This window comes from Chelmon rostratus, chromosome 24, assembly GCF_017976325.1.
Source record: "Chelmon rostratus isolate fCheRos1 chromosome 24, fCheRos1.pri, whole genome shotgun sequence".
In the NCBI taxonomy this organism is placed as follows: Eukaryota; Metazoa; Chordata; class Actinopteri; order Chaetodontiformes; family Chaetodontidae; genus Chelmon; species Chelmon rostratus.
The window spans coordinates 9,952,429-9,969,929 of NC_055681.1; the positions used below are offsets into that span (position 1 = coordinate 9,952,429).

Genomic DNA, 17,501 nt, shown 5'->3' on the forward strand with positions numbered 1-17,501 from the left:
GTCTTCCTTTGTTCTGGTGGTCCTGCGGAAGGTTATTGCCGCTGTTCTCTCAACTCCTACGCTCGTATGCTTCCGCCGCAGCTCCGCGACGCAAACATTTCAGAGGACAAACGCCACATAATCCTCGAGGCGTGTGTCGAGCGGCTCCGTCAAATTTGACATGTTGTCTAATTCTCTGTCTCTCCTTTCATTCAGGTGCCCATGGAGTTGGCAGGAGGCACATCAAGAACACGCTCATTACCAAACATCCTGACCGCTTCGCCTACCCCATCCCTCGTAAGTACGCGCTCGCTGGTGTGACGACGCAGCTTCGGCTGCCTGCGTGTGTCGCTCTGAAAAATCTGTACACCCCGGCCTTACAAAGACAACCTTACTTTCGTTACGTAACGTGGTCGGAAGACAGACGTCGCCGAAACTCGACAGGTCTCCTTCTAAGGGTTGATGGATGTGGCCGCTTTGTCATGTGAATCTCGCTTTGATGCCTTTTTTTTTTGTCTCTGTCCCTCTTCCCGACTGTCCCTCTCTCCGCTCAGACACGACTCGGCCTCCTAAGAAGGACGAGGAGAACGGCAAGAACTACTACTTTGTGTCTCACGACCAGATGATGCAGGACATCAGCAACAACGACTACCTGGAGTACGGCAGCCACGAGGACGCCATGTACGGAACCAGGCTGGAGACCATCAGGCAGATTCATTCTCAGGGCATGATCTCCATCTTGGATGTTGAACCGCAGGTAACAAAGGATTTAGGGGGTTGAAAAAGTCCTTTTCAAACATGCCCTTACTTTTGCACCGCTATTTCCAGCTTACTAAATTCACCAAACATATTCGTCCAAACATATTTAGCCACATTCGCAAACACGAGTCGCAATGTACAAAAGTCCATTAGAGAGCATCTGTTACATACGCAGATATAAGAATAATGGAAGACTGCTAACCGCACGGGTTTCGTGTGTGAAAAACAAGTCACGACCTTCTGTCTTTTCAAATTTGCGCGCTGTTGGACGCAATCAAAACCAGAAAGAACGACGGTCGTTCACTGCAACCAACGTTTTCTAATGCGTCGCTCGTGCCCCCGTTGACGTCGACTCTGTTCTACTCATTGTTGTCACTCTGATAACGATGTGAGGGGTGATTTACAAATGTGAATTATTTTCTGGTTTCTTAGTTGGCGGAAACAATTTACATTGTGTGAAAAATTCTTCTATTTTTTTCTCTATGTAGATCATGGTGTTGTGCACCTCACTTCTGGTTGAAACACTTCATTTCCTTATTACTGTACTTTTGCACACATTTCAAGTATTTCCTTCCAGTTGGCTGGCCGGTGGGGATCCGAAAACTGCTGAAATTAAATACTCCTGTCTCTCTCCTCAGGCGCTGAAGATCCTCAGGACGGCAGAGTTTGCTCCCTACGTCGTCTTCATCGCGGCTCCCACCGTCGCCCCGGGCATGACCGAGGTACCGTTGCCGCTGCTTTTCTCATTTCGTCCGGCTTGTGCAGCTTGTTCCGCTCTGCTGTATATGCACGTACTGACTCTCGTTCAGTTTGTTTCTGTTTCTGTCTTCCTTTTGGTTTGGCGCAACGTTTCTCTCGCTGCATGTGCCCTGTATGCTTTAAGCATGTTTCTGTTTCCTTTGCCGTGCCTATGCTCGTTCACGCTCAAGGTTCCAAAGTGGTGCAGAAAACTGCCTGTAAGTACTGCTTCAGTGGTGTGACGTGAGCTTGTTTGGAAAGTGTAGAAAGGTGCTTCTGCCCTCTGTGTTTGTGTAGCACCAGTAGTAGTAGTAGTAGTGCAGCTCTGTCCGCTCTCGTTCCTCTTCATTCCCCTTTAAATCCTCTAATCCCTCTAATAATCCTCTTCGTTGTGTGCTCTCTCAATGGTCCGTCTTCATTTGTGATGCTACCTCGTGCGTGCGCCCTCATCTCTGTTGCCTCCGCTCTGCCTCTTTCGTTCTCTTTCCCTCTCCTTCCTGTATCCTGGACAGTTTGGGGCCGTCAACCTAACGCCTGCATTGGCTGCCTATTTAGTATTAAAAGACATAGAAATTCAGTTTTTCTCAATAGTTGTCTAAATACAAGGTATGAAAGTGGCGCTGCATTTTTGCTCGTTCGGCCGCTGACAGCTGCCCAGCTAGCTACCGACTGTTGCGTGACAATAACGTCACGAAACGAAAAAACAAAGATTGTGTTCAGGCTTTGTTTCAAACACGCACGTAATGCAGAGCGGGCGCAAAACTCTCACTGAAACCAGTCTCTTTTTCCTCCGTCGCACCCTCAGGATGACTCTCTTCAGCGGCTCCAGAAGGAATCGGAGATGCTGCAGCGGACCTACGCTCACTACTTCGACCAGACCGTCGTCAACAATGAGATCGACGACACCATCCGGCTGCTGGAGGAGGCCGTGGACCTGGTGTCCACCTCTCCTCAGTGGGTGCCCGTCTCCTGGGTCTACTGACGTACCCTCGACGGCTCGGCGCCCCGACCCCTTTGCCTCCGATCCGGCGCGGATGCTGCGCTTTGGTCGGGATCCCCTCGAATCGCGTCTCTCTCGTCGGATTCGTCCGTTTCTGTACATAAACTGCTGTTGAAAAAGAGGGAAATGAAGAAGCTCGACTGACTGACGGACGGACAGGCGCTTCGTCCTGCCCCTACCCCCTTTTTTGCAACAGCCTCAAAGGCATATTGTTGTGTACATATATACATATATATATAAATGATTCAAAAAATAGTGAATATGGTTCTGTCCTTACATAGTTCAAGGGTGGGGAGTGGAGGGGCAGCGTGGTAGATATTTTGTACTTTTCTTTTGTAATCGACGGATGGGTGGTAACGTTGGAAAGGCAATAGCGAGCATGACCGTAAAGCAGTCTCGTGTGGGTGCCTGTGTGTGTGTGTGTGTGTGTGTGTTGACCTTTCAAGGCACTCGTGGTACTCTGCGTCCTCCCCTCAAACGTCCCCTCGGCCCCCGTGACAAACGGGCCGAACTCTGAAGCACATTAGAAGCTGCCGCGGTGGCGAAGAGCGTCTCCCTCGGCTCCCGACGAGAGTTGGAGTGAAGCAAAAAGCACAGGAAACTCGGCAGTTTCTTTCTCCCTCGTCCACCCCTCCCTTCCTTGATTTCGCTGGCCCTCCGTGCCTGTCAGTTTGTTGAAGGAGCACACTGCATCCCTCTACGCTGTCTTTCTGTGTGTCGCTGTAGCCCGTTGTACCGTGCTTCCCTTCTCAACCTCTGACAGTCTTTGTTTACATCTCAGTTTGCACAAAATGGACAATGAAGGAGAGGTGCGCCGCATCTCGTCACCTCGCCCTTTGCTTTTGGTCTGCCTGCTCTCTTCTGGCCGTACCCCTCTGCCTCCGTACATCGTTCTTGGAGCGCGATCGGCTCTGAAAAAGCACTTGGGGCGCCGCCGAATGTGGTTCCTGAACTGGAAGGCAAAAAAAAAAGAACAACAAAAAAAAAATCACAAAGACAAGACAAAAACCAGAAAGGAGCAAAAAAAAGAAAAAAGACAAAAAAACTGCCTCGTCAGAGCCTCGGGGAGGAAGTTGGTAACACCTATGCACACCCCTGGTTTCTGCCAGGCAGACAACCACGACAACCGTTTTCCTCTTTCCTCGCACTCAAACGGCGAGCCGCGCTCGTTCCGGTGTTCGTGGGAATGTCTGTGGAAGGCGAGGGCCTCGCGGAGGTGGGACGAATCCGATCCTAGAGCCACCGTTTTGGAACTGTTAACTGTTGTCTATAAAAATATCGACGAGTATTCTTGTTTTGAGGGAGAGAAAATAACTCTAAATTTTGTGTGTAAATGTTTCAATGGTGCGTCATACGAGTGAATTACCAAGAGCCAGTGTATATTAATCCTCAAAAGAAGCTCTGTATGTGACATAACCTCTTCATGCTTTACCTAAAGTGGTACAATGTTGCCCCGCCGACAGTAACTCCGTATGCAGGCACATTGCTTGAAGGGTCTTGGGGGGACAAAAAAAAAAAAAAAAAAAAAAACACAACAACGAATGACAGAGGAAAGTCGTCCATCCTTTCTACCGTCTGGTGTGGCTGCTGTTGTTCCACTTCAGGTATAGTGTTTTCATTTCTAGTCCTGTGTAAATTACAAAATGACAAAAGCAGCTCTTCTGTATGACATGTTGTTCTTTTTTGTTATTTCATTTTTAAAAAAATATATATTTCCTTTTACGTGTTTAAAGTAAACTGCCTCGTCCTCCTTCCCTTTCTTCTCTGATGGGTGTGTGTGTGTGTGTCGGTTTGCGGGTGTGCTATTCATATGTGGCCATAATACTTTTGGACTACAAGTCCTACGGGGTTCTCACACACAGCGGAACTGCTTTCAAAAAAAGACTGTTGGCAAAACAAAGTCTGGACATTTTTGCATCTGTCTCGTTTTAACGAGTGAACGTTGGTCTGTCGGTTTTCTTGATGATCTGAAATTTAATGAGACGCTCGCGTAGACGCGCCTGTGAAAATGTACTCGATATTCAATGTCGTGGCCGCGGGCAAAGCGTAATGAAGGTCTATAGAAAATCACATTCCCCTCATAAATAATACAACATTGCATTGTTTGTAGTCACAAGTGCACTTTGTACACCGGCCTCCTTTGAAAACACATTTATATCCTCGTGTCAAAATAGAGCTCAAACGGCCGCCGGGCCCCGGTTAAGTAGCGCGGGAAAGCCTAATAAACCGATTTCTTTCTGCATCTGTATTGATTTGAGATACTTTTCAAGGAGACGCGAGTGTCTGGTCATTAAAAGAGGATTGCAAAGCCTCGGTAGAATCTGTTCAAACTGGAGAGCGCAAAGACCAAAAATAAGTCCGCTTTTAAAAACAGGCACACAAACAATGTCAGACTCGCACCGAGATCGAAAGACTGAGGTCTGCTCAACCATGACACATTGACTATCTGCCCGCAGGCCAGCGCCTCAGACCGTGACGTGATGTGCTGAAAGAACCTGCACGACAAGGGCCGTGTAGTGTGCAACATTTCAACTGTCTCGTTTAAACAGGACACCGCGATCAGGAAGCGCAACCACAAGCCAAAACACCCTTACACCCTGCAAGCCGCAAGGTTTCTAGGGTGAAAAAAACATTTACAATACATAATCACACAAGCTAAACAACCCTTTGTCACTTACTTCTAGTGACAGCCACCTCAGAGGGGAAAGAAATTTCATTGGTGGTGCTGAAAGCATGAGAAATGACGTTAACATATCTATAATAACAACTGTCCCGACTTCTCTGGACAATCCACAGACCTCGCTGTCAACAGTTTATTATTTTCTGTCTAATTACTGAATGCTGCACAAACTACATTCTGCTGTCCAGCCCTATAAATGACATCAAATGTGTTTCTCTGCCATTTAGGTGCACTGAACAACAACAATGGATGAACTGGTTTCTATATTGGTTTTTCTTTCGCAACTCTGAGATCAAACGGTCAGATGTCGAGCAGTGGCGGTAAACTGTGGTTTATTTGGTTAGTGTTTGAGAAACAGGGCGGCGACAAGCAGCCTGACAGTCGGAGATAGTCGTGATCACAACAGGCTGGGAAGGCAGGTGGCAACAGAAACTGACAGAGACCGAGAGGGCGCAGATGTAGGCCGCACTGTTCATACAACACTCATTTCAATAAAGTTGGGACGCTGCGTGAAACATTAATGAAACACAGTGTGATAACTTGCTAATCCTTTTTCACATACACTCAACTGAAAACAGTACAAAGCCAATAGATTTCATGTTTCTCCTCATCAACTTAGTTCATTTTTGTAAATATCTTTTTATGCTGACTTGATGCCAGCAACATATTTCAAACAGGTTGGGACGGGGGCAACAACGGATCTGGTGCTGGGGAGCGGCAGCTGTAGATGATGGAGGATCAACCTCAGAGTTAAATAAAAAAAAAAAAAAAAAGACAATCGAAAGAAAGCGCGCTTCTTGGCTAATTCGCGTGGTTCCACGTGGGAGCCGGCACCTCAGTGAGCCTGGTGAAAAATAATGACGAGGACATAGTAGTGAGGGCTGGCGATGCCCAGATGAGACTGGGATGTTTCATTTTGCTGTGGTGTGGACTTCAAAGCGGAACACAGAGGCGTAAAATGTCCAAATGGGGAGCACAGACACATGCTAGACGATCAGACTGGACTGACAGTCCACTTATCCACCGTTATGCAATGATCTGACCGGCTGCTTTTCATAAATAACACGAGCGCGAATCCAATTGTTCTTTGCAATTACGCGTCTCACATGGCAAGAACCCAGCAGCATTTCTTGTTCCAGAGACAATTCAGACTCCTGGATCTATTCCTAGTTTCTCCAAGGTCATTGTCGCTCTTAAAACATGGTCATCGGTTAAAACGGGACATTTTTCAACAATCCTGAACAGCTGGCAGTTTGGAGATGAACGCCTTCCCCTGACAGCTGCGACGTGCTGCCTGCTGTCCTTGTGTCCGAAGCTGAACCGATCGGTCTCGTGAGGTGCGTCGAGCTGATGGGTGACTGATGTTTTACCTCAAGAGACAGATGCACGGGCCTGACGGAATGACTTGGCGCTAAATGGACCAGGCAGTTTGCTGGCTCCTCTCGGGGCTTCGCTTCACGGCAAACCGTTGTTTTTTCTTGTGGTGTGTTTGTGCTCTGGCTCTGAAGCCCAGATAAGTCACTGCTTGCTCCAACAGTTATGAATTGGTTGCTCTTAGCTGAGAGAGCAGGAAATCCTGCGATATGATGAGAGGTCGGCAGCCGCTCGTGAACCTCTGTCTGGTGGTTGTGTTGTTTTGATTCACTGGATGTTGGAAGCATTCTCTTCACTCTGGTGTCTGAGCTACAATAATAATAACGCCTGTAACGCAAAAACACATCTAATCCTTCCTTTAGAGTACATGTCATCGTTTTGGATGTTAAGCTGGTGGGAGACATTTACATTATTACATACATACATACATCCTTCTAACTCTCCTCCAGAAAGAATTTCATTCAATGTCCGTGACATTAAAAAGAAACTTTTTTTTTTAAGCTTTTATCCCCACTAAATGTCACATGAAACAAGCACTTAAAATGCAGGCAACTTCTAAGGCAACATGTGAACTAAAACCAAACTACATAATGTATAGGGAGCTATAGGCTCCTCTATTTTGTCCATAAGAGCATTCCCAGGCCAATAAAATATGTCCTAATGCAAAAATGACACGAGCTATCATACAGAGTGAACTACTGAATAACAAAGACTGAAACATCTACGCGCAAAAACAATACTGAAGTCAAGTCATAACTGAGAACGCCTCTCCAAAGACTGTGGCTGCTAAATAAGCTGTTGGTTATTTATCAAAGGCCTCATTTCACACAAACCCTCTGGGGACAAGCTGGTGAAAAGTCAGAGAAAACAAATCTGCCATACCTCTTAAACATAATTAACCAGGCTGTTGGCTAAAGCTAAAACTGTAAATCTGTTCTGGCAAGCATCAGACCAGTTGAAACACGGTATACTCCATGGTCTAAATGAAGATAATTACCTATACCATGATGCATTCTTATTTACGTACTTTCCATGTTTACGTCTGTCATACATTCTGTCATACTAGCTCCTTCTGGTCATATTCTCTGCCATTTTGTCCATTTCTATTTATTGTTACATGGACTGAGGAACAATTCATCACACTACATGCATCAGAAACCAGAACAAATTGTAAATCCAAATCTATGAATCAATGCATATTTTCCTAAAGATTTGAGCAATTATGAATGGAATATATGTATATGTACGTATGTGTATATAGAAATATATTTTCTGCATTATACAGCTGGGGGATTTTGCAAGTATCATTTGTTATTATTATTTTTCCCTCCCAAGCGGTTTTTAAGAAGAGCAAAGGGAGTCAAAGATGACCCGATTTCCAAAAGTCATTCAGTAAAAAATGGCACATTTCATCACTATTTTTTTAAATTCTACTTTTGTATTTCCATCTTTTAACAGTTCCCACATAACAAAAAGGGAAAACGGTCAAATTCTATGATTAAGTACCTAACCTAACCATTATCACCAAAAGTATATTTTTTATCTGGCTTTTTTTTTTTTTTTAAGTATATTTTTTGGGCTTTTTGGCCGTTAATTGACAGAACTGTTGAGAGAGAGACAGGAAACGGGAGGCAGAAAGAGGGCGAATGACATGCAAGATAGGATTGCTCTACCAACTGAGCTAAACACCATCCCTTTATCTAACATTTGGGATCAACCAATCACAGCGTTTGAAATGATGACTCATCCCTAGCAACGGGCGTCAACCTCACTAAGATAGGAGTTTCTGTCCGCTCCTTGCTCAGAGTTCTCTGAGAGTGTTCTGGAATCACTCCTAAGCTAAGACTCCTTGCTTGGAATTTTTAGGTTAAGATAGGAGCTCTCTGAAAGGATTCTTAGAATCTTTAGGAATACGGGCCCTGATCATCCTGACGATGTTTCGGTCGGGGGGACTGTGAGGACCCCTGCAAAACCTTGAGGTAGTGCATTATGGATTTGGTGGCGTGTTTGGATCGTGAGCCTGTTGTGCGGGCCACTGTAAACATGAACTTTTTAGAGGGTTGCAGCAGGATTTCCACCCACGTGTCCTGAAAGATTTCAGCATCCTCTCAGTCGCTGCTGTTTGCCGTTATGGTGCTGCGGCAGGGTACGGCGTTCGATCCGAGCGCGCTTTAGGAAAAAAATTAAGCCACGGTGAAACAAACGTACATACAAATGACCAAAAAAAGATTAGTTTTTTCTTTAATGCTATGTATGAGCACATCACATTTTAGCCAATGTTAATGCATTGAGGGAATTGCTTTCATGGGACATTAAAGACCTGACCTATTTAAATGTGACACATTTGAGAATACTTCCTCTGTAAATGAACAGTAAGTACCGGATAACCTAAACCCTGGTTTGCAGCTGCTGAATCGAGGCTGTTTTTGAGTTCAATGCTGTGCAAAAATCAGCTCAGAAAAAAAACACAGATGTGATGATATGAGTATTTCTTTTCTTCCACAACTTCTGTCCTCCACATTTTAATAGAGTCCACTACTTTGAACAGACTGACGAAAAGAAGGTACCAAAAACTGCTGAGGAGCCTTTGCAATTAACGGTAATGTCTCACGTTGCAGTCTACTTGTCTACATGCACATACCGAGTGTGTTTGCAGCGCACAAAGTAGGTAATGCAATATATCAGCGAGCAGATCAGTCACAGCAGCTCTGGTGGTAAGCCACAATTGTCTCAGATTGGGCTGCATCATACATTTCTCTCTTAGTTTGAGCACTGCGTGTTTCAACACAAGGTCCTGTTCTCACAAACTGAATATAAAGACAAAACTGTAACAAAAGGAGATCTCGCTCTCTCTCTGTTATGACTCAAGGCTTTTCTCGGCATTGGAGCTTGTTTAAGTGCAACTGAAAAGGTGTGAAAGGCCCTGGCGGTGAATGAAACTCTTTATAAACAACCCTGAGAAATACAGTAAAGGATCATTAGCAAAAAGTTTGATGAAAAGCGTCTCAGTCCTTCAGAATTCTGCATTAAATTTATCCCTTTTATGTCCTGGAATGACCTTTGGAGAATCATCACGATTTGTTCTTGGGCTGAATTGACACGCGTGTTTTCTGCAACAATTTGTTACTATAGAAACAGTTTCCCCACAAGGAGAAACGTCTGGCCTTGTCAGGTAATTACACGCTGGGGGAAGCTTTCCTTTTATGCTCGTGTCACTCTCCTGCTTTGAAACCTATGGCTGAGGAAACGGATTTCAACTCAACACTGTATGAGAAAAAAAACGACTCATCGGATGTGATTACGTTCAGTGCCAGAAAACTTTGCTGTCCAACGATTTCACAAAAAGTAGACAATTCTGTTGCTAAACACCAGACAATAATCTCACATTTCTTCAGTTTTTTCTCAAACATTTCTGCTTGACTTGACGTTCCCTTCAAATTCATGTTATTTCCTACCAGGCCGTGCATGGTCACACTCCAGCAGGCATTTCTGAACCACTGCCTGATCACACACCAGCTAAATGTTATCATGTATTTCTTTCTAGCACTGAATATGAGCATGCTACGTTAATGAACCTTTACGACTTTCACAGACGGAATAAGTAGATTATTGAATTTAGAATTGACATTCTCGCTGCTGGCTGAACCTTGACGCCTTTCACAAAACCACAAAAACAAACCACAGGTGAACTTTTCAAAGGCTTTCACGAGCCCAGACTATCAGCAGACGAGATGATTTCACCTCAACTGAAGCTAAACTGAAACTAACGAGACAACACTGCGTCACTCAAACGGCACAAAAATTCCCTTTCTTTCGTACTAACATTTCAACGAAAATTAAGAAGTAACAAATCTGCTCGTTAACCACTTGAAAACAAGCTCCAGAGTATGTTTCCTATGGTTCCTTTTGGTATTTCATTAACTGTGAATTAACAGGTCATTTCTTACTCAGATTGGAGCAGTTAGAAAAAGCACATGAAATTTAGTTTCAGACATCTGAAACATTCATGAGAAACTTTTGGATTACAACCGTACAATCTAACAACAGTCGATGAGCCTTTCTGCACAAGGGTACTCTGACAGACACTGGTGACTTGTAACAAGGGGTCTGACACATATCATTCACCATAATTTGTATAATATAAAAAAAACTAAAAACATATTGTGATAAAGGCAATGTTCCAACGACGAGTGTGGCTAAAAGCCAGCGTAACACGAGGGAGCTACTACAGGAGTACAAACATGATTTGGTTGCAAAGGTCAGACCCTATATGTGAGAAGAGTGACTCAACTGTAACAACAGAAGGGGGCTCTAAAACGAACTCATTTCACCACCACAAGCAGAAGCACCCCCCAATTGAGTGCAAGGGGATCTCAGCAGCTATTGTGAGCTCTGAACCGAACACACAAACTCCACTGTTTCAGTGCAGCATCACAGAAGTTCTGAAGTTCTATTCAGACTTCATATCTTGTGATATCGTTCAGATAGAACAATATCATTATTACGGAAATACTGAGCTATCATGAGATTATTTCAGGGCCGTATTGCCCCCACTTGTGACCTGTGGGCAAGATTACTCGAACTGTAAAAGCTGCTAGCATGTAATCCATTTGTGGCTCTAACAGGCAACAGGCAAGCAGAGACAGGCTGAAGTCAACCTGTGCAAAGAATTTAAAAGCAGTCCGTAGGATTTAGTGCCATATATGAGTGATGTTGCAACACTTCCCCACCGTGGTCACTAAAAATGTCAACGGTGCTCTCTCAGAAACAAGGTGGTGCAACGCACTCGTTCTAAGGTAACGATAGCACGATTCTGATTTTCAGAAGTGGAAACATGCTTCCACTTCTTCAACAGGAGTATGCCCTGCTTTCTGAAACCCACCTGCTGGACGAGACAAACAGGACTTTGCCTACCCGCCGCTCTCTTCCTCTGATAACATGCCAAACTCATTCCAAATATCTCAAATTAGACCTCTGAGATTCCCTCACTCCCTCACTCAGCTCCGTTGTGGTCTGCTGCAGTCATTAGAAACAAACACATGGTGCTCCTGTGCAAAACACACAGGCGATTGATGTTTCATGCATATACACAATGAGGCAAGGGCCCCCAAAAAAGTCTTGCTCAGGGCCCCTCTGTGTCTTGGGCAAGCCCTGATTTGCCTTATTAGCCTACAATAAGCCGATTTGGAGGTTGCATCAAGCTAGCAACAGACAGCCAGAGTGAAACTGGATGTTCTCTGATTCTGCTTTCAAAATTAAGGCTTCGGCTCTACCGCATTTCAAAATGCTCAGTGACATCAACAAATGTCATGAAAATTGAAATTAAGTGAAACGCGGATGCAACAAGACATGTTTGCAGAGATGTATTCCAGGTGAATCTGATACCAGTTGTTTTCATTTCATCATTTTCTGGATGGGTAGTTCTCCAGTCACTCTGGGCTTCTGCGACATTGACACCATCTTGAAACAGTTGTGTTTAACAAGGCAAACACAGTCTACACTCTACGTTTACATCAGACTCTTCGTCACACTCACAACTGCACCCCATCAAACAACAGCAGGGAGGAACCAGCATTACCCTGAGGCAAGGGGACATGAATATATGTGAAATATAATAACCCTTGTTTGACATATTATTATTATTATTAGCATTAGTGTCTTCAGCAACAGTCCAGCATGATACGAGTGGAATCATTCCAAGTGAAATATAAAATTTACCAGTCTATTGCACAGCTTAGTTACTGAAATAAGTCATTTTAAGTCTTAAAATAAACCAAGCCATTATGTGTAAAGTAACCATAGTTATATATTCACAAAATATGGTTTTATTTCTGCACATCAAGTTTCACTGCTTCATATTTCAGAGATTTAGGATGTGACTACATTCTGAAAAGAAATATCCGCGCACACTTTCATATTCTTTTTTCAAAAATGTGACTGCTCCTACGATTTACTGCTGCACATTTACTTGCTACTGACTGGTTATGCTTTTATTATGAAAATATTGACCGGACGTATGTTTCTGGTGGCCCGAGTCTAGTCTATAAAAAAGATGATTTTCGCCAAAATAAGCTCAGAATCAATGGGGCGGCTGTGAGATGCGCCATGTCGTGCTGCAAGTGCAGAGACCGGGAGGACGCGGCACGGGGGAGCATCCTCTACAGCATCCTGAACAGAGGCGCTCAGTGCCCGCAGGGACACCTGGAGACGGCCGCTGCGCAACAGCTTTGCACCTGCGCGTCCAAGAGAAAACTGGTGGCGATTCGGGCTCCGCGGCTCATTTTCAAAGCAGCCTCGCAGGTGCTTGTGAAAACTTTCCGGTTCGTGAAAAAGGTACCGTGTTTTCGGGGTTTGCCGGCGGAAGACCAGCTCCGGCTTGTGCGCAACAGCTGGGCGCCGCTGCTGGTTTTGGGCATGGTGCAGGACGCCGTGGACTTCGACACGGTGGAGACGCAGCAGCCGAGTCTGCTGCACATGATTTTAACGCACAGCCGAGCGGCACCGGCCGACGTCCGAGACCCAGGGGTTCCCGTCGGGGATGCAGAGGGGATCAAGATGTGTCTGGTCAGGTGTAGAGGTCTGAGGATCAGCGTCAAAGAATACGCGTTTCTGAAAGGAGCGATTCTGTTCACCCCGGGTAAGAAACAACACTGTCACTTTGTTTACCACACGACACCTTGAAAAGTTTGTCATTTAAGCACATTTCTTTTGTTTTGGAGAACAATCTCACGGCTCTTTATTGGGCCATACTGTTGTGGATTCACGGTAACCGGAACAAGTGCGTAATTTCCCCGTCTGTTTCTGTTTTTCTCTCCCTGTCTGTCTGTCTCTGGCTGCAGTGGTGACGGAGTTAGAGTGTCGGGAGTACATCCAGGCGCTCCAGAGGGAGGCTGAGCGCGCGCTTTACGAGCACGTGAGGACGGTGCACCGGGGTAAAGCGGGCCGGCTCGCCAGACTGCGCGGCGTCCTGAACGCGCTGCGCTCCGTGGACCCGGACGCGGTGGCGGGGCTCTTCTTCAGACCCGTGATGGGCACGAGCAGCGTAGACGAACTCGTGCTCGCGATGTTTTATGAGAGGTAGAATCGTGAAGAACGAAAGACTTTTAGGGCTGAAATCATGTATTTACACATCTGTCTAGATTTTGAATTTCCTGTCAGCTTTTATTGATCAAAGCATCACCTGCACATTATGAATTCTCCAGGATGAAAACTGCTGCACATCATGCCTTTTCTATTTTTTTTTATAAAGGACACTCCAGCCATGATGCCCTCAATAAAAGACTGAGTGAGACTGAGAATGACCTCTGTGCCGTTACTCTGGCAGACCCAAGTCTTCATGCTTGCAGCTGTCAGGAAAGGCCAGTCAGACTTTCCTGGCAGTCCAAATGAACCCCCGACTGATCCTGCAGAGATCCGACTGACACTACATGAGACTCCAGGAGCCATTTAGCAGTGTGACAATAGCAGACTAAATAAGTGTTATACCAACATCCTCAACTCACTCACAAGCTCCTCCTCTCTCCTTCAACATATCCATCAATCCTGTCTCTCAGCAAATCACAAACCACCCACAGCTGGAAGATGTCAGCCGAGCTTCTGCTTCCACAAAACGACTGGCATCAAAGCTCACACGGCGATGAGACAGCAACCACCAAGTTCAGTGTGAATCAAAAAGCATAAGCAGCAGGCAGTGGTGTTTGAGAAGCTACAATCAGAAAACAAAGCAGGGGAATCGCTGCTTTAGAAAGCAAAATAGAAGAATGTAGGAGTTCCTACCTTTGAAGTTTGGTCTGACTGGTGGAGACCCATCGCTTTCTGAAAAAGATAGCATATAAAGAGATTTTAAAACTAGTCAAAAAAAGTTAAAAAAAAAAAAATCTGATAAAAATTGGTGATAAAAGGTGCCTTCATCCTTTAATTTTACAAGCAAGGTTGAAAAGCCACAAATCTCAACTCTCGGCCAAGTCATTGTTGGATCAGATGCTGTTTATTGGTAAATAAATCAGCAGTTTGAATTAAACTCCTGCTGATATATTGTGGGCACTGTAGGGCTGTAAAATCCAACTTACTGCCCCTTAAACCCTTTGAAAGCAGGCCTCATATTCATTACCGCTCCGATGTATTTTTCAGAGCTCTTAAATTACTTTATGCAGTTAAACCTGAGTGCACACATCTACAGATGTACACACTCTTCATCACCAATCAGACAGCTGCAAAGACAAAGTTATGGGTGTTGGTTAAAACAGCTGCTAGACAAGCTATAGTGTAACACACCAGTGGTTTGGGCTCCATGTCTCCGTTCAGACGGCTTCAGTAAATACACCTCCGCTCGGCGAGCCTCGCTCCATTAATGTCGTCTGGAGCCGACGCTGAGCTGTTTCTCTTCTTCCTCCAGCTCCCCGGGTGTTACCTGGGAAATACCGAATTAAACCACACGAAGTGATGCTGCAGATTATCCCTCCTGATGCAACGGGATGCTCTGTGTTCATAATGTGAATTAACATTTCATGCTGAATCACCTCCCGTGATGCACACTTATTTCCCATCTTTGTCTTAACTGTGTGATATGCTGGATGTTATTTAAAGTCCTAATACTGGCTGTGATTATAGCACCATACTCGCATACACACTTTTTCAGCTTTTTAAAAACTGGTTTTCATTTTGCATTATGACACAAAGTGTCCTGATTGCTGCAACTAAAAAGTGTTTTCATCTTCAATTTGACTGGCAAATAAAGCCATCCAACACACTGATTTCACCAGGTTAAAACAAGTTAACACACATGACATAGCCCTGATCTATTAGTCCAGCTACTGGCAGCTCAAAACATTATGTATCACTGCTGTAGTGGCTTGAGGAAGACAGTCTTACTCCATACAACCAGGGAAAACACAGATACTAGACTCTTTAAGCATCAAAATAAATTGATATGGCAGATGTTCAGCACACACAATCACTGCAGCATTGGAATCGCAATGACCACTTCACATTTCTCATACTTCTGCACTGGAAGCTTTTCAATCGTCCCTCAAGGCTACCGGCTCTACGTCGCTGGAAGTCGGGTATCAAAGTCCTAAAAGTTACCGGCTTCACAATTCTGCTGCTTATGACAATGAGTAAATGCTGAGCACAAGTTCTGAGCTCGTTCTCTCGGGGCTTTTCTTTCCTCTGGATGCAGCCTTTCAAGGCAGCCACAGACATTCAAGCTTAGCCTTGAGTATTAGCGCCACAATCTTCCAAGCATTTGCATTAATGCCCCCCCCCCCTCTCAGCTACCGGGTCTAACACCAGCTAAGCTTTGCTCAGATTACTGCGGCTTCCTTTCGGTGAAGAATCTCACATTGCAAACAACGCAGGCGGTGGGGCTTCAACACAAAATGTCAGGAATATAGACTGATCCCTGCGCACACACATTTTCCACTAAATGTGGCCTTCCCACACTGGCACACATGAACGCTAAACTATAATAAACACAGCGTTATCACCTATGATGCACAAGTCTGGAGCTTAAATTAGTATTTGTTTGGTGGGAAATGTGAAACTATTTGGATATTGTTTAAAGACATATATTAAGCTGAAAGGGCAATGCAATGTTACAGCTTTCTCACATGTTTTTGCTGCTTTTCTTAATCTTGTGTGACATTAAACTGAGTATCTTTGCATTTTGGAGTGCTGCTCAAAAAACAAAACAAGACTTCAGGTGGATTTTATGATGCTGCCATTGTGAGAAAATGTATTATCACCATTTCCTGAATGAATCTATAACGACAATAATCATCACTTGCAGGCCCACATGAGTCAGGAGTAGTCCTGACGATGCATTTGATGTTATTATGGAGTCGTCATCATTCATGGCTATTGAGCTACAAGTATATAGCCTGGCTCTGAAATAATGCGTCCATCAGGCCTATTTCTGCTGGAAAATGTTCAAAACGTCTGACACAACCAGCTGTATTGTTCAGGCCATTGTCATCATTATGATTAAACAACCAATAGTCATGCCAACTGAGTGATGCTCAACTATAGCGCTGCCTCCTGGCAAAACCTAACTTCACAATAAAGCCTGCCTGTCAACACTAATATTTAGATCGTCTTTTTTTCTGAGTGTTACAATCTCATTTCAGCTGCATGTCACTTTGTCATGTGAATAACGGCTTTACAGCTGTGTTTACTCAGCCGCGCCGCCCCCGTTAACTGAACAAACAGACATTAAATGCACCACCGCTAGCATCACAGGACGGTGAAGCTAACCCAGCGCCCCCGTGCGCTGCGTGTTCATGAGCCGGCCAGGTAAGGCTATGACAGCCCGCACACCTGGCGTCTGCTCCGTCTTAATTAGGGACAACAAATTAAACGTCTTTTGTCGAAGTAAACAGAGAGCTAGTTTAATGCTGTGTTTGTCAATTAGTTGTACTCTGGAGCGGCGACTCTTTCCGAGAGCGTTTGTTTGATTTGACAGATAAACTCCACACGCTGCAGGCTTGTTTGTCTCAACAACAAACGGGTTGTTTCAGCAAATAAACCGACCACACAGTGTAATTCGGAAGTTCAAGCTAAACTGTCAAGCAGGAGGAGACAGTAGAAAGTTTGGAGTTCAGAGTTTGTGCTTACCTGGTCAGAGGTTTGACCCAAACATCCCCCAAAAAAATCCCGAAATCTAGGCTGATGTGAAGTAAACAGGTTCTCCGCCCTACCCAGAATTCATTGCAAACACACCTTGCTTCACACTCTCTTTTTTTTCAACAAAATCAAGTGAATGCACCATCAGGTAATAGAGCATGATGGGATGCCTAACTTACTATATTTAAAGCTGTTTTAGTGTCATTTATATCTCATCAGACAGGACGAAGTTTCAGGTTCAAGTTTGGAAAGTAGTCAGTCTGTAAAATATTGAAGTGCGATAAATTGAGCCAAGACTTTCTCTGAATCCTGCAGCCGCTGTCCCATCAGAATAACATCATTTGCAGCCTC

General features: G+C 44.7%; 2 protein-coding genes and 1 long non-coding RNA gene across 4 annotated transcripts in view; 2 read left to right on the forward strand and 1 right to left on the reverse strand.

Annotated features, from left to right (window-relative positions):
• LOC121627235 (peripheral plasma membrane protein CASK-like) overlaps positions 1-4,042 on the forward strand; it is a 42,984-nt gene extending 38,942 nt beyond the window's left edge. For both annotated transcript variants that reach the window (XM_041966024.1, XM_041966025.1), the window contains 4 exons: positions 196-276; positions 534-736; positions 1,377-1,460; positions 2,282-4,042. In XM_041966024.1, the coding sequence (XP_041821958.1) occupies positions 196-276; positions 534-736; positions 1,377-1,460; positions 2,282-2,458 (545 nt within the window). In that variant the 3' untranslated portion in view covers positions 2,459-4,042. The remainder of the gene's footprint in view (positions 1-195; positions 277-533; positions 737-1,376; positions 1,461-2,281) is intronic.
• Positions 1-17,219, reverse strand: part of LOC121627239 — a 33,383-nt gene extending 16,164 nt beyond the window's left edge. Inside the window, exons 1-3 of the long non-coding RNA XR_006008015.1 lie at positions 17,142-17,219; positions 14,805-14,940; positions 14,307-14,345 (exon numbers count right to left, since the gene is read on the reverse strand). This is a non-coding gene — a long non-coding RNA (uncharacterized LOC121627239). The remainder of the gene's footprint in view (positions 1-14,306; positions 14,346-14,804; positions 14,941-17,141) is intronic.
• On the forward strand, positions 12,636-13,762 carry LOC121627238 (nuclear receptor subfamily 0 group B member 1-like). The gene is made up of 2 exons (XM_041966027.1): positions 12,636-13,167; positions 13,370-13,762. Exons 1-2 carry the CDS (start codon positions 12,636-12,638, stop codon positions 13,609-13,611), a joined length of 774 nt encoding a protein of 257 aa, XP_041821961.1. The 3' UTR covers positions 13,612-13,762.
• Positions 17,220-17,501: the final 282 nt, after the last annotated feature.

What these genes read in the sequence shown, in the direction of transcription:
- LOC121627238 (XM_041966027.1), top strand. Translation starts at nt 12,636, where the DNA reads ATGTCGTGCTGCAAGTGCAGAGACCGGGAGGACGCGGCACGGGGGAGC. An exon ending in AGCGATTCTGTTCACCCCGG is followed by an intron (nt 13,168 to 13,369) that starts GTAAGAAACAAC and finishes CTCTGGCTGCAG; the next exon opens with TGGTGACGGAGTTAGAGTGT.